We start from the raw sequence: 16994 nt of genomic DNA on the forward strand, positions 1-16994 counted from the left end.
TTTCAAGAACATCAAGAACGACAAGGATTCAACCTACGGGTTTTATTTGCTTTAGTTTTATGTTCAAATTGTTTTCCCTTCAATCTATGTTTTTAGTTTATTCAGTCATGTGTAACTAAACTCATAGGATTCTAGGGATGTGTTAGTAGCAACTTTGGTTATACAATTCCGTTTTCTATTTAATATCCGTTTTGTTTTTACTTTGTTTCTTCCCTAAATTAATCATGATGCTTCATAATTGAGTGACACAATTATGTATGATTCAATACAACTTGCTTCATAACTGTGACAGAGTTCTAGCGAGTTAGATCCACTTAGTAGACACTACAGTTAGCTTCCTTTAAAACGACACTGTTAATTGAGAGTGAGGACTTTTCAAGGGTCTTAGGAGCTTTTTGGAGTTACGTGTTAGGATTGGCAACCCTAATGTTAGTAATCAACGTTTGTATCGCATGAGCATAAGCTAGGTGACTCATCCTTTCAAAGTATTAACTGTGCTAGGGTATTGTAGTTTGGAATTTGTATAACCATAAAAGTGAAAGCACATCCCTGGAATTCCCCTTATCTCTATACTTTTCTCTCCATGATTTGCTTGCATTTAGTTGTTTACTGTTTTTAATATTTACTGTTTTCAAAAGTTTCCAAAAATTCTTGTTTCTCCAGATAGTAATTGAGTTCTAGTAGAAGATAGACACTTTGTGTACATCTTCCCCGTGTTCGATACCCGGTACTAACCTTTTGCTATACTATACCTACTCTGTATACTTGCAGGTATTTATAGTGCAAATAAAAAGTGCATCAAGTTTTTGGCGCCGTTGCCGGGGAAGACAATTCACTTTGGAGTGATATCTTCAAACAATAATTTTACTACTTTGGATTTTTATTGCTTTTTGTTTTAATTTTTTTTTTGTTTTCATTTTCGAGTCTTGCAGGTTTTGTATGCGAACGCGTTCTGGGAAGTACATCTTAGAGCCGCTTGATTTAGAACTTGAAAGAACTCGTAGAATAATAAAAAGTGAAAAAGGATCAGGAACAATGGGTGACCGAACAGATATTGAGAAGCTGCAGGAGATGGTGAAGTTGCTGATGGATGAGAGAGATGCGGAGAGAGCAGCCCGAGAAGCCATGGAAAAGAAGAACAGAGAAACATTACCTGTGATGAACATGTTCAATCATGGGAATATGATCACTTTTCCTAATGGCCCTCGTATTGATGCTAACAATTTTGAGTTACGCATGCCCCTTATCCAAAGGGTCGAGCAAACTCCTTTTGCAGGTAGGGCGACTGAAGATGCTAACCGTCATCTCTCCAAATTCGTGGAAATCGCAAACACTCTGAAATTAAATGGTGTCGACGACGATGCCATACGGGTAAGACTTTTTCCATTCTCATTGATTGATTCTGCTAAGGAGTGGTTTGAGTGTATGCCACCAGAAAAGGTCTCCACATGGAAGGACATCGTAGCTACCTTCCTCGACAAATACTACCCGCCAGGCACTATTTTGAAGCTCAAAAGTGAGATCTTTCAGTTCACACAAGGCCATGACGAGCCCCTCTATGAGGCATTTGCTCGTTTCAAAGCTCTTCTTCGAAAGTGCCCAAACCATGGTTTTTCCATGGACCATCAGGTAGGAATCCTCTATAATGGATTTAATGAGAAAATATGTGCTATGCTTGATTCATGGGCAAATGGAGGATTTCTAAGAAAGATAGGAGAGGATGCCATGGCGGTGATCGAGGAGTTCGCCACCAACAGTCGGGGGTGGTCGAAGGAAAGGCATGCCACGAGAAGAGTAGCAGCCATAGAAGAGGCCGAAGAAAGTTCTTTTGCTAAGGAGTTAGCAGAACTTAGAGTCAGGATTGATCAAATGGACATCTCGAGGAAGGAAGATCCAATTCCGGCAACTTCCATAGTGGCGGTCAAGGCACCCGAAACTGCCATATCAACTGTGGAAGAAATCAACTACGTGCAAGGAGGCGGTCCCAGAAACTACAATAACAATTATCGCCCTAATCAGGGGGGCGGTAATTTCAATAATTATAATGAGAACCGTCCGCACCCAAATCTTTCTTATTCTAACAATAATTACTTGCAACCCCCTGCAGGATTTAATGTTAGCAAAGGAGGAGTGGTTGAGCCGATGAAGAAGGAAGACAAGTATGAACAAGGAATCACGAAGATTTTGGAGGTAATTACGCAAGATAGGAAGATTAATGACACCAAGATCGGAGTGGTCGAAGCAAGGATAAACAACCTCGAGCAAGGAATGAACACAATCTCGGCAGCTATAACCAATATTACCACTCAAATGGAGCAAATTCAGAAGAAGTTAGATGAGGATAGAGCAAAGGCAGCAGCAAGAGTGGATGATATTAACAAGAAGTGGGTGGCAAAGCAGAAATCTGGGGACTGCCCAGTCGCCGGCGGACCGCCGAACACCCCGCAGCGGCCCGCCACTGAGACGGCAGAGTCAACCACGCAGGACTGCCCAGTCGCCGGCGGACGCACACCCCGCAGCGGCCCGCCACTGAGAAGGCAGAATCGTCCACTAAGTAGGAGCTTGTGCGGCACAACGGGATTGTACTCCCTTTTCAGCCAAAGAGGAAGTTCAAGCTTGAAGAGCAGTTCAAGCAATTTCTTAACATGTTTTGCAAAGTCCATACTAACATTCCACTTGTTGAATCGTTGCAGGAGATACCAAAGTATGCGAAGCTACTAAGGGAGGCGGTAATGAGGAAAAAAAAGCCGACCAAAGCCGACCTTAAGCTACCGCATCATTGCAGCGAGATCATCCAAAAGGAAAGGGCAGTGAAGCAAAGAGATCCGGGCCAGTTCATCATTAGGTGCCGAATTGGAGAAGGGAAGGTTGACAAAGCACTGTGCGACTTAGGATCGTCCATCAATCTCATGCCACTGAAGTACTACGAAAAGCTCAACATCGGGCCACTCAAATCTTCAGAGTAACACTCAGGTTGGCCGATAACTCGTCCATCAAGACTGTAGGTATGATTGAGGATGTCTTAGTTAAAGTTGATGATTTTATTTTTCCTGCCGACTTTATTGTGCTTGACATGAAAGTAGACAAGAACGTCCCTCTAATCTTAGGGAGAGATTTTCTTGCCATTTGCAAAGCTTTGATTGATGTAGGTCGTGGCGAGATCACAATCAGTGATAATCATGGTCAATCCACCTATAAGATCGAGAGCGAGATGCTAAAGTTTGAGGAGGCAAAGCGGGCAAAAATGGAACAACAGTGCAGAGCAGTCATGGCTACCGACTTGACCAAGTCCAAAGATCCCTTTGAAGCGGAGGATCCTTCTACCTCCACTATCTACATTGTCAAAGAGATAAGACACTCTTCTAAAAAGGGTGATGCTAATTCTTCTACATCTGCTCCATAGAAGAAGAAACAGAAGAGAAAGAAAACACCCAAAGAGGACCCCGAGATATACGTCATCAAAACGAAAGAGGGGAAGTACAAGTGGTGGAAGAAGCTAGGGACCAAATTGCTCCCTATGCCAATTTTCAACACTCGAGTTATTGATCCGCCCAACTAGTGGGCCACTTCAAGTCGAGCTAACGACTTTAACAAAAGCGCTTATTGGGAGACAACCCAATTTTCTTTTACTTTATTTTTTATTTTTTATTTTCTCATTTTTTTTTATGTTCTGCTAAAAAAAAAAAAAAAAAAAAAAAAAAAAAAAAAAAAATTGGTGGTGGTCGCCGCACTTAAAGCACGGCGGTCGCCACACGTGTGTTAACATGTGCAGGAAGGATCGGGCCTAGGGCAGGCTTAGGGCGGGCCAGAGTAACCGCTGCACGGACCGCGGCGGCCCGCCAGGATTGCTGTTTACGAAGGCCCGTGTGGCGGCCCACCACGAGAGACGCGGCGGTCGCCACACGCAGTCCAGAGACGGGATTTCCACCATAAAAGGTATGTTTTCCATTCCTTTTCACATTCCTTCTCAAATTCCTTCCTTGCACACAACCCCCACCTATATAAATCACCAAATTCACACACCCACACTATCATTCTCTCAATTCTCTCAAAGTCTAGAGCTCTTCTTCTACAAATTCTCTCCACAAAAAGGTATGAATCCTAACTCAATTTCTGGGTTTTTCTTTACTTCTTCCATGGATTGTGTTTTATTTTGGGTGAATTGTTCGGTAGAATCTCTTAGTTCATGATGGGGGATGATTATGTGTATGAATTTTTGAATTCTATGGTTTAAAATTTGCTTGGTTGGTGATTATTAAGTTGTGAATGATGATTCTCTCTTGGTTTTTAGAGTTTAAAAGTAGCAATCATGTTCATAGCATTGTGAGGCTATTATTACTTCCATGAATTGCAATATTTGTGATTTTGTAGAGATTGTTGGTTTTTATGGATATTTGGTTGATACGTCTCTGCATGGGGGATGAATTTACATTGGGGGATGATTTTTTGTGTCCTAATTTGGTTGTTTTTGCTTAAAATGTTATTATGCTAAGAATTGGGATGCTATTTTACCCAAGCTTGCATATAAGTTCTTATCTCTTGATTTTTACTTGGTTGAATGCAAGTTTGGGGGAACTTTTGATCTCCTACTTGTTGATGCTCTTTTAAGAGTGTAATTTCTTTTGTAGGATAATGGGATCAAAAGGGAAACCGGAGAATGCAAAGAACTTTGGCATTAGCCTTGCCACGGAAGAGCAAAAGGCTATGTGGAAGAAAGTGTCGGCCCGAGAAACGGCACCTTCTAGATATCCCCACGATTTCCCTCTCCAAACTTTGGGGATCATGGAGGATTTTTGGAAGTTGTGTGACGTGGGTGATGGGAATGGCCTCGTCTACATGTTCCAAAGGAAGTGGCCATCGTTTCGAAAGTATACTCTCGAGTTCCTCAGCTCGCTAAAGGTTACTAAGGATCGCCGCCAACATTTTCCACTTCGCATCGATTTCCGCCTAGGGAACCGTTGGCACTCGCTCACCATGAAAGAGCTTAGTGGGATCTTCCATTGCTTCGACCCCAACCCCGAAGAGGACAATGAATATGAATTTTCCGAGGTTTGGGGGGCGATGACAAATGAGCAAGAGCATGCAGCGGGCTATGCCAAGTCTTCATCAATTCGCAACCCCGTCTTGAGGTACCTCCATCGTGCTATGACTCAGCTTATGTTTGCTCGTATCGATGGGGGAAGTGTCTCCCAAACGGAGCTCAACGTGATGTGGTGCCTACTCAACAAGAAGGGAATCGATTATGGGACCCTCTTTACTTACTATGTGGATAGGATCACGAAGAAAGACGGGGGCGTCATTTGTTGTGGGGGATTGATTACGGCAATTGGCGAACATTTGGGGGTCTCTTTTGCCGGTATGACGGAGGATGGTGGAGAAAAGTTTATCACTTATGAGGTGCTATTTTCGGTGGGGCTTTTGAAGACCGATCATTGGGGTCAAGGGTATTTTATGCAAGTAGCGGGGGATCACTTTCCCGTTCCACTCCCGCAATTGACCAAGGTCGATGTTTGGGCAAACCAAGCCAATTGGAAGCTCGACACACCCGCCCACCGGAGAGCTATCGAGGCTAACCCCGTCAATGGGGAATTTAGAAAGAGGAACATTCCCTCTCGCATTCCTCAATTTGAGCCCGATGAGGATTCCGCATTTGATGCCATTGATAACTATGAAGAAGGCGCGGAGCATTCACAAGCTCAAAGGAGTGAAGCACCGCCACCACCGCAATCCCAACCACGACGAGAAGAGGAAGAAAAGAAGAGGAAGTGGAAGGACATCGCCGCCGGACAAGAGCGAACCGCCGCCGCGGGAGGCCAAATCCGGAAGAGGAGTTTCAAGTCAACACCTCCGCCCAATTAGGAGAAATTTTCTCCTATATGCAAAACATGTCCAACGCTTGGGACAATCGATGGGCGGAGCAACAAGCGGAGAATGCCTACAACCGCCAAGGGTGGACGGCTCAAGGCGATTGGCGCACGGCGGAGCAAGAATTTTGGGAGCAACAACGTTTGGAAGACGTTCATCGGCGTCAACAATATGAAGAGCTCCGAAGGATGGCCGCCGAAGCTAGAGAGGAACGAGAGACAATGAGGAGTGATATCACGTACCTCGTTGGAGCTTTCGAGGATCTTAGCGCCCGTTTCCCTCCACCTCCTCAAGATTGAAGAAGTCAAGCTCGATGACTTTAAATGAGCATTTGTACCATGTTTTTGGATATTTTTGAGACGATTTATTTCCTTGTTTTAACAATTTTTGCTTTAATTTTAAGTATTTTTGGTTTTGGTTTAATTTTGTGCTTTGCAATAATTTTCGCAGGTTCTGACCTCTCCGTGGCGACCGCCGCAAGCTCTGCGGCGGTCCGCCGCCTGAACGCTGGAAAGCATCTTTGACGTGCGGCGACCGCCGAACAGCTGCGGCGGACCGCCACCTGGGCACAATTTTCCAGCGCGATTTTTTGAAATTCTTCGAATTTTCGCCCCGCTCAATCTCTACGCGAAATTTTTCAGGGTACGTTTTTGTTTTCAGTAGTATACTCACGTCCCTACCGACTCTACAAACTTATTTTACACTTTGTTGTAAATAAGTTTGGGGGGATGAAGTGGTGGACCGTGAGTTTAGGGTTTTCTTTTTGTTGTTAGTTTGTTTTTGCTTTAATTTTCCAAAAACCCGTAGGAGATTTTTGTGTTCTAAAAATGTTTTCTTGAATCCATGTCATGAACATAACATGAAGAACTTAGAAACACGCATGCTTAGGGACACATTAGACCGAGTTGCCAATGATATTATATTCCATCTATGTTTAAGTGTGGCTTAACGTTTTTATATGATGGTTGGGTGAAAAGGTGCATAATTAGTGAATTGCTTGTTCGCCTTGAATCGTGCTTTTACCTTGTGAGATTTGAGCCTTAAATTCTTTCTTGTGTGATTTATCTGTATGCATGAATATGTTTCTAGAACTTGCTCCTAGTCTGCCTAAGTTTACATAGTGTTTAAGTTGATTTAGGAGGATGTTAGGCCGTCTTTTCTTAGCTACTTTTATATCCAAAATTTTCGACCCTCTCAAATTTTTCCTTTGTAGCCAATTTTGAGCCTTTAAGCCTTTTCTTTGGAAGCCAAAATAAATGGGGGGACAATTCCTTGGGTTAGTATAGTTTTTGTTATCTTCTTTTGTAAAGGAATTGGAGAGATAAGGAGGAAAGTATAAAAAGTAGTGTGCTTAATATTAAGAAAGTACAAGTTGTGAAATTGAGAAAAATTCCAAATATGTGCTTGATCTTAGGAAAAAAAAAAGAAAGGATGTGTAAAAAAAAAAGGAAAAAAAAAATGTGTGAAAGGTTGTGAAAAGAAAATAAAATCAAAGGATTGAAAGTAAATTGAAGGAGAAAAATAAAGTGTTAGAAGTGCCTTAAGTTTTATAAAAGTGGAGTCATCTTAACTCTACTTGGGATATTTTTATATTTGAGTCACTTTTTAGCCAAATATTCCTCACCTACCAAAGAGCCTACGTTACAACCGAAAAGAAAGACCTTTCGGACTTTTGATGCTTAATCACATTGAGTAGAGGAGGGATTAGACTTTGAGCAAGCCTATGGTAAACTTTGCATGATGCATGATTTGAGTGATTTACACTTTACCTTTATACACTTTGAGAGTGAGAGAAAGAACACTTCCCATCTTTGGAAGTTTGCCACATGTGAGTGCTTGAATTCAAGGTGTTCCACGAGTTAGTAATGAAAGTGCACTATTAAGCCTTGCTTGATTTGATTGTGTTAATCCATGCTTAATCTATTCTTTCATCTTTTGAGGCAATTATGACGTCTAGTCCTTGTGCATTCCGTGCGTCTATTCTTGTGTCTTTAGTGTTTTGTTCGAGGACAAACAAAAATGTAAGTTTGGGGGAGTTGATACGCCAGGATTTTGCACTATTTTAAGGCCATTATTTGGTCCGTTTTTGTTATCAAAATCACTCTACATGTCCATTATTTGCATATTCTATACATTTTGGTATTTTGACGTGTTTTGTGAGAAATGTGCATATTTGAGCCGAAAAGGGGAGTAAAAACGCATAGTCTGAAAATCTGGAGTCAGACGGCGACCAGCGACCGCCGCGAAGTTGTACGGCGACCGCCGGCGCCCGGCGGTCAGAGCTATGTGGCGGCCCGCCTCGGAAATTTACGCTAGGAGAAGAGTCTCGCCCGGCGACCGCCGGAGGACATGTGGCGGTCCGCCACCGAAGGGTCAGAGTCTCTGAACTCCAACGCAGCGACCGCCGGCCAAGGTGCGGCGGCCCGCCGGAGAAAGGCGGCGAATCCGACCAGCCCTAGATTTGCTCCAAGATTTACCAAACTTTGAAGATCTTTTCCTTCTATGATGAGGAATAATCTTCCCCTATAAATAGGACCTCAAGCTTCATCAAAAAGAGTTACACACAACAAGAACACATTCATAGAGAAAGAGAGTGACTACTTGCAACATTCATAGAGATCAAAAGCTAGAGTACTTCAATTGTGCAAGGAGTTAGAGAAGGATTTCAAGAACATCAAGAACGACAAGGATTCAACCTACGGGTTTTATTTGCTTTAGTTTTATGTTTAAATTGTTTTCCCTTCAATCTATGTTTTTAGTTTATTCAGTCATGTGTAACTAAACTCATAGGATTCTAGGGATGTGTTAGTAGCAACTTTGGTTATACAATTCCGTTTTCTATTTAATATCCGTTTTGTTTTTACTTTGTTTCTTCCCTAAGTTAATCATGATGCTTCATAATTGAGTGACACAATTATGTATGATTCAATACAACTTGCTTCATAACTGTGACAAAGTTCTAGCGAGTTAGATCCACTTAGTAGACACTACAGTTAGCTTCCTTTAAAACGGCACTGTTAATTGAGAGTGAGGACTTTTCAAGGGTCTTAGGAGCTTTTTGGAGTTACGTGTTAGGATTGACAACCCTAATGTTAGTAATCAACGTTTGTATCGCATGAGCATAAGCTAGGTGACTCGTCCTTTCAAAGTATTAACTGTGCTAGGGTATTGTAGTTTGGAATTTGTATAACCATAAAAGTGAAAGCACATCCCTGGAATTCCCCTTATCTCTATACTTTTCTCTCCGTGATTTGCTTGCATTTAGTTGTTTACTGTTTTTAATATTTACTGTTTTCAAAAGTTTCCAAAAATTCTTGTTTCTCCAGATAGTAATTGAGCTCTAGTAGAAGATAGACACTTTGTGTACATCTTCCCCGTGTTCGATACCCGGTACTAACCTTTTGCTATACTATACCTACTCTGTATACTTGCAAGTATTTATAGTGCAAATAAAAAGTGCATCAATGTCACATGCTTTACTGCAATTGTGTCTCACATGCTTTACAAACATCAATTCTTTATCTTACAAAAGTTTTGAAATGTCACATGCATCACAGTGTCAATCAAATGTTTTGTCATCGCATGCATTATCCTGCAAAAATTAGATATGTCACATGCTTTACAAACATCAGTTCTTTATCTTACAAAAGTTTTGAAATGTCACATCCATCACAGTGTCAATCAAATGTTTTGTCATCGCATGCATTATCCTGCGGGTGTTGGCGTATGGTACATCATCCGATGTCGTTGATGAATATTTGCGGATGAGTTCAACGGTGACGAGAGATTCTCTAATACATTTCGTTGAAGGTGTTATTTCATGTTTTGGTGCCACATATCTTAGAAGACCTAATGAACAAGATCTCGCTAGACTTTTATATGTAGCAAGTCAACGTGGTTTTCCAGACATGATTGGGAGTATAGACTGCATGCATTGGGAGTATAGACTGCATGCATTGGGAGTATAGACTGCATGCAGTGGGAATGGAAGAATTGTCCTAACACATGGGCTGGACAATATACAAGGAGAAGTAGCAAACCAACGATCATTTTGGAAGCTGTTGCATCATACGACTTATGGATATGGCATGCATTCTTTGGAACTCCAGGTTCGTGCAATGATATTAATGTACTCCATAGGTCTTCTGTTTTTTATGATGTCTTAGATGGTCGAGCACCATATGTAATTACGTAGTAAATGGTCATCAGTATAATAGGACATATTATCTTGCTGATGGCATATACCCTGCATGGGTTGCATTTGTGAAGTCAATCACTTCTCCACAAACTCAAAAGCATAAGTTGTTTGCTCAATTCCTAGAGTCTATCAGAAAAGATGTTGAACGAGCATTTGGAGTCCTAAAAGCGCGTTTCGCATTTTTGCGAAGGCCATCCTTGTCTGGGACAAGATGTTGATGGGAAAATTATGATTGCTTGTATAATCATGCATAATATGATAGTAGAAGATGAACGTGATACATATCAAAATTATTATGATCTACTAAGTTTTTTGAAGATACACCCACAAGAGCACAAGAAGGAAATGCTGAAGTTTTTTGCTACTCTTCTCAACGGATCGGGAGTTTGCTTTCTTATATAACAACTCGAGATCAACTCTGCAATAGAAAAGCTTATATTGCTCTTCGAGATGATTTGATTGAGCACATTTGAAAAAAATTTGGCACAAATAGTTGAACGTGTAATGTTTATCTTTTTTAGTAATCTTTCTTATTTTTTCACTTTAGTTTGTAGTTTGATTTGTTTATTTTCTATTATTGTACCGTATTTCTTTTATTTGTGTAGTTTTATTATGTTGTACTTCACTTATATATGGATGTGTAATAATTTTTATTATAAATTTGAATTATCAAATATTTTATATAATTTTTATATGAGTTTCTTAATATCTTTGAATAAATATAAAATTTATATTGATTGAAAGTATATGAAAAATAAAATATGTATTGGGTTGAGTTCGGGTCATTGATGGAAATAAGAGTTTTAATAAGTTGGGGACTTTATATGTGGATGAAAGAGAAATGAATTTTATTCAAAAGTTAGATGGGGTTTGGGGTTGGGTTGGGTGAGTGGCACCAATAGAGATAGTCTAATGGCAGACGAAGGGAGTAAATATTTGTATGTGTTAGGGCTAGTATCAATACCACAACTAAAGGTGCTTGCTATAATCAACCAATAAAATAAAATAAAAATAAATTCTTACATCATATTATCATAATAATATTTTTAGAGTTTATTATAATAATAATAATAATATTATAATAATAATAATATTATTATAATAAAATAATATTATTATTATTAATAAAAATTAAAATAAAATAAAATAAAACAAATATAGTAAACTGAAATGATTCTTATAATATAGTACCAATATAAAATATACTAGTATTGTACAATTGTTAGTACATATCTCTATAAAATAGTTTTATTTTAAACGTACTCATTCTCGTACTAATAGCATTTGTGATAACAATTGAATCTATTAGCCTCAACTGTTCCTAAATAGGATTCACAAAATCAATTCACATAAGTTTCATACTTTAGATTAAATTGATTATACGAAGTATATGCATAGAGAAAGAATAAATTGATTTATATTACATAAATACATAAATTAATACCAAAAACTTACCGCCCAAGAAAAGCCCACTGAAAGTGCCCAATAGGGCCCGTAATTTATTTATAAAATCAGATTTCGAGGAAATTTCTGCATTGCTTCCTTTTTCTCATCCTTTGAAACCCTAGCACTAGCTTCTCTTCATATACTCCCCCTTTTCTCTCTCAATTCCATCTGCGAATTCCTCCACCAATTCACAGCTCACCTCATATCTCCCTATTTCTCGATTTACCTTCCACTGCTTGTACTTTTCTTGCCGAGCGATCGACGGATTTCTTTGTTGTCCTGCCTTCTACGATCTGGTTTTAGGTACTAATTTTGTTTTTCTGATTTCGCTGTTTTTTCTATCGATCTGTATCTTGATGTAGAGATTGATTGCAATATCAAATTTCATATCCCTTTACCCTAAATTGGAATCTATATTTGTTCATGATTTGCATTTTAATGTATGGAATATAAATTCTTTTCGTTTTAGTTGTATAAATTAACCAAAAATCTGTTTTTCTTTCGTTATCTACCTTGATCTGACTTTGCTGTTATGCTGATCCCACCAATCCACGATATCTACGGATTTTCTGCGTGATTCTGAATTTTAATGAGTTTGGACCTTGTTCTAGCTTATTATTAATTGATTGATGCGTACTTTAGTAGGAAAAAAAATTGTGCCTGAAAGTCATGCTGATTTGTTGCGCCTTTGCTGTTTTTGCTTTTGCAGTTTTCGTTAGATTCAGACAAGACTCTCCGTATTTGTTCTCTATGGCCTCTTTGGATATGTCTCTGGATGACATGATAAAGAGTAGAAAAAATACTGTTAAAGGAGGCAGAGGGCAAGGCAGGCCCCGGCGTGGAAGAGGAGGTCCTGGAGGGCCAGCCCGTGGTGGAAGGGCACCATTTGGTGTTCCTCGCAGAAATCCTCTTGGACTCAATGCTCGACCTTCAGCTCACACTATTGCCAAGGCAAGCTCGATGTCTTATGCATTACATAGACAAATCTCCTATGATGTAGTACCTCAATGAAGCTTCTCTAGTTTTATAAATTCAAATTTGAGAGGTTTGGAACATATTTGGTCATTGGAGATGCCCACAGCTCCTTGGAAGGAAACAGCTATCATATTCTAGTGAATGCTCTAAGTTCATGATGGTCCTGTTCCTATGGGATTTTTTCCAGCACCTGTGCAAGATGTTTGTGAAAATTGAGAGATTCAGTGGATGTCTACTAATCATCTTACTTAGAGGAGCATCTTATGTGATAACATAAGATGGTTCTTCACTTCTTCCATTTAAAATCCTAACATTTTGAGGCTTGAACTTTTTGCTATAATTGTTAAATCGAGATCTCTCTAGTTAGTATTGCCAATCATAAGAGGGGGAGTTTGTGATGCGTACCATACTGTGGAATACTCTTGGGCGAAATTTCTGTCATCAGTTTATGGAATCTTGCAAGGATGGCTTCCTTCGCTGAGCTTGAGAACTGGAGCTCTCACTTTTGTATGGCACTGGCATGGTGTGCGTCAAATCTTCATCCCCATACTGACTAATATACATCTCAATTTTCAATGGACTTAGATAATCAATCTTCTTTGAGCTTTTCCCTCTGACTCCTTCCTGGATCTTTGATGATACCTACTTTATCTTCAAGAGCGGTAAATATATTTTCCGGTCATGTGCTGACATTTACTTCCACTTCGAATATGTTTTGGTTTGCTTGCATCAGTCATTCCGCAGAACCAAGAACTTACCATGGCATAGTGGTCTGGTTGAAGAAAGTCTGAAGTCAGTTGGGCTGTCAGGGTTGGAAGCTGGTACGAAGTTGTTTATTTCAAACTTGGATGTTGGGGTTTCCAACGAAGATATAAGGGTATAAGTTTTGTCTGCCATTTGCCATTTTATATATATTTGAATGGTCTCTTTTGGAAATATGCTGAAGAAGACTTCTGCACAGGAGCTCTTTTCTGAGATTGGAGAGTTGATTCGGTATGCTATTCACTTCGACAAAAATGGGCGCCCAAGTGTAAGTTGATTTTTGTTGATATATATTCCACTTGTTAACACTGAGTCACTAATAATGTTCTACAAATATTAGAATGGCTATGTATACATTTATCATAAAGCATATTTCTTCAGCCTAGCTTAGAGAACAGTTGACTTTTCTGTATAGGATACTGTATGCAATTTTATTTCTCCTCCCAAATATTAATTTTATGAATTGTCAAACAGGGTTCAGCTGAAGTGGTTTTTGCAAGGCGGAGTGATGCATTTCAAGCACTCAAACGATATAACAATGTCCAGTTGGATGGAAAGCCTATGAAGATAGAGATAGTTGGTGCCAACGCAGGGATCCCATTGTCAGCTCGTGTTAATGTAGTGGGAGGAGCAAATGGAAAGAAGAGGACAGTTGTCATGGCGTACGTGGACAAAAACTTTTTAAATTGGATATTTCATTTATTTTCTTCCATGTTAGCCTGTTCGAGAGTTTATGTGTATACTAACTGGATTCTTGCTGTGTTCTTTAGGTCTGGACCTGCTCGTTCTAGAGGTGGTTTTACACCGGCAAATCGTGGCACTGGGTAAGCTGCCAGTTGACTGTTCTTTTCCTTGTTCTTTGCTCTTGGGTTCCCAGTGCTGTACAAGTTCAAGCTGTTATATGTGTAATAGGATTAATTTCCATGATATGTTTTGAATAAAATGGCAATGATTTTCCAGACAAAGAGGTCGTGGAGGTTTGAACACTGGACGTGGAGGTGGCGGTCGTGGCGGCAGCCGTGGTCGTGGTGGGGGCCGTGGTCGTGGAGGCGCACAATGGAGAAAGAAGGTCGAGAAATCTGCTGATGACCTCGATAAGGAACTCGACAGCTACCATGCGGAGGCAATGCAGTCTTAGAGACGGTCTTTAGATTCACCTGTTAAGAGATGTTTTAGCTGTACAATCTAATCTGGGTGTGCTCACAACTACTGAGTGGTTATCTTTTGATGATGGTTTGGATTATATTTTGCTCTGTAGCTGGATGTTAGTTAAGTAGTGGCGTGAATTTGTTAGCCTTTGCTTTTTCTAGTATTAAATGAAATGTTTATCTTTATTTCACAGTTTATTAATCGCAGAATTCAATGGTGATTTGAAGTGAAATTCCATATTTCTGAAATTATTTGTTCATTCTTAAAGTTAATTTACGTGTTCTTTTAGGCTTTGAGGTTTGAACAATGAAATGGATTGTGTATATTTTTTGAAAAAGTGCAAGCACAAAAGGATTATGTCGAACTGTATAATGAAATTAAGACCATCCTTAGTATGATTGAAAGAAGGATCAGGGATAAGTTAATACAGATAAATAATCCATGAAATAGGGAAGGAAAGAGAACCGTATGTAGAGATACAAATAAAATGCTAGTATCAAATATTACAACTATGGAAATAAATTATAAAGATAATATTAAACAAATATACAAATTATGAGCTTAATTTTAAGCATAAAATAAATTATATCCATATTAATCTCATGTGATTGAAATACACTTATCTGAAAATCATTATAGTAGTTGTCATTAGGAATGAGTGGATTAGAATGACAATATCGACAGAACGTAATTTTCATTCGATTGAATAACTAGTTTCATGCTGATTTTGGAATTATGCCGGAATGCCAAAAAGAAGGCATCGAATCTGGAGCTTCCCCATCACTGGAAACATCCACAGAAATCGTGTTCCTTATCTTCTTCTTTCACATCTTCCACAAGTGGTGACTACAGTTTCTGTGACGGTTGCAGATATGTTGTCGATGTATGTGTGTGGAATTGGTGCCCATAATTTCTCTTTAACATGTGCTTAATATCTTTTCTAGGAATTGATAGACGAAGGATCCGTTGGATATATTGATTCAAAAACCTGACATATAAGAATTGCAACAGCCTCCTTGAAAAAAATACATCCATCCCTCTGTAGCTAAGTCACATTCCTTTTTGGGTTATCCCATTATAGCTGAGTTAAATTCTCTTACTTTATTCTCTATTTTATTCTCCTTTTACTTAACTCATTTAAAATATCTTTTCTTAAATTCCATACCAAAAGAACAAAGGGACGAAGGGAGTACTAATTAACAACTTCTTCCTCATGTAACCAAAAGATCAATCTTGTTGTCCCGTGTCTCAATCATGAATCACCATTTCATTTTTCACAAAAAATAGACATTACTTCCATCTACCATGTGAATAATTAGATCATTCCATTTTTATTTCTTCTTAGTTTAAATTTGTACAAAAATAAAGAAGCATTGCATATTATAACATGCTGAGATCTATTATGGGTAAAACTTAATAATAAACGGGATTCACTAATTGATGATATTTCAATTTTTATAAATGCACACATACAAACACTACAAATAACACATACTAACCACACTATAATACACATATTGCACACACAAGTCACTAGACACATCCAGTACACAAAACATATATACTCTACAATGCACACATAGGATAGGAGACACAAGACACATACGACACACGCACATACAATCTTGTGTATTGCCGGTTTGTGTAGTATGTCCGCTGGTGTTGTCGGTAGGAAATGTTAAACCAATTCTGCAGTTGGGGTGGGAATACGGATATCGGGTATTGGGTTTATCCATACCCGATCCGATATCCGTCGGGTATTGGATACCCAATATCCAATTTTATGGGAATGGGTATGAGATTGAGTATTGAAATTTAAGACAAATCGAGTATTGGATAACCCGAATGAGAATTGGATATTACCCAAATATCCAATTTATTATTTAATATTTTTTAAATTAGGTTTAGCCATTTTAGACTTCTAGAGCTGGGCTAATTTATTTACTAATTACAACTTACTAGGTTCTCTAAATTTATATAAATAAGTCAAATCTCTCTTACTAATTAAGTTTTACGTATTGCATAACCAACTCAAGTGGTTTTTATATTTTAATTAATTATTTTGACTTTCAAATTGTATTATTGGTTGCTTCTATAGTTTAATTAAATGTGTAACTTTTATTATTTTACTTACATATTGCATAACCAATCCCCATAAATATAATCATATACTTTAAAATAAAAATGACCCATTCTTTTATAGTTTTAGTACAAAATAAATGCAATACTAATGATACTAGTCAATTTAAATATTTCTATATTTATGGAGTAAAATATAAAATTTGAATTTTTTTATTAGATATTAACACATGTAAAAAGCCAGATATTTGGGTACCCGATACGGATATGGATACCCAGGGCAGGTATTGGAGTACCCGAAAATATATCAAGTTAGGTCAGGTTTTGGATAGACATTTTAGATAATTTTCGGAGTTGAATACCCGATTTTTTCGAGTCGGGTATCCACAAATACCCGTATTACCACCCCTATTCTGCAGGTTCTTTTGGTTTTAATGAAAAGGATTAAAAAGCCCATTGCTCGAAACACATCCAACTAAATTGATTGGTTTCTAGTATTGCGTTTCCATAGACTACTTTA

General features: G+C 38.7%; 1 protein-coding gene and 1 non-coding gene across 2 annotated transcripts; one reads left to right on the plus strand and one right to left on the minus strand.

Moving 5' to 3' along the window:
- Positions 1 to 1506: 1506 nt before the first annotated feature.
- LOC148931606 (small nucleolar RNA R71) lies at positions 1507 to 1613 on the minus strand. Its single transcript, XR_016136076.1, has one exon. It is a non-coding gene; the product is annotated as a small nucleolar RNA R71 (small nucleolar RNA).
- A 9979-nt stretch (positions 1614 to 11592) lies between these two features.
- On the plus strand, positions 11593 to 14587 carry LOC125200953 (THO complex subunit 4D-like). Its single transcript, XM_048098801.2, has 7 exons — positions 11593 to 11812; positions 12219 to 12460; positions 13218 to 13361; positions 13446 to 13514; positions 13721 to 13908; positions 14017 to 14070; positions 14207 to 14587. Exons 2-7 carry the CDS (start codon positions 12260 to 12262, stop codon positions 14382 to 14384), a joined length of 834 nt encoding a protein of 277 aa, XP_047954758.2. The 5' UTR covers positions 11593 to 11812; positions 12219 to 12259; the 3' UTR covers positions 14385 to 14587.
- The last annotated feature ends 2407 nt before the right edge of the window (positions 14588 to 16994 follow it).

Source organism: Salvia hispanica, chromosome 2 (genome assembly GCF_029641045.1).
Source record: "Salvia hispanica isolate PSC_SH4W2 chromosome 2, Shi_PSC_v1, whole genome shotgun sequence".
Taxonomy (NCBI): domain Eukaryota; kingdom Viridiplantae; phylum Streptophyta; class Magnoliopsida; order Lamiales; family Lamiaceae; genus Salvia; species Salvia hispanica.

What these genes read in the sequence shown, in the direction of transcription:
- LOC125200953 (XM_048098801.2), top strand. Translation starts at nt 12,260, where the DNA reads ATGGCCTCTTTGGATATGTCTCTGGATGACATGATAAAGAGTAGAAAA. An exon ending in ACAAAAATGGGCGCCCAAGT is followed by an intron (nt 13,515 to 13,720) that starts GTAAGTTGATTT and finishes ATTGTCAAACAG; the next exon opens with GGTTCAGCTGAAGTGGTTTT. An exon ending in CCGGCAAATCGTGGCACTGG is followed by an intron (nt 14,071 to 14,206) that starts GTAAGCTGCCAG and finishes ATGATTTTCCAG; the next exon opens with ACAAAGAGGTCGTGGAGGTT.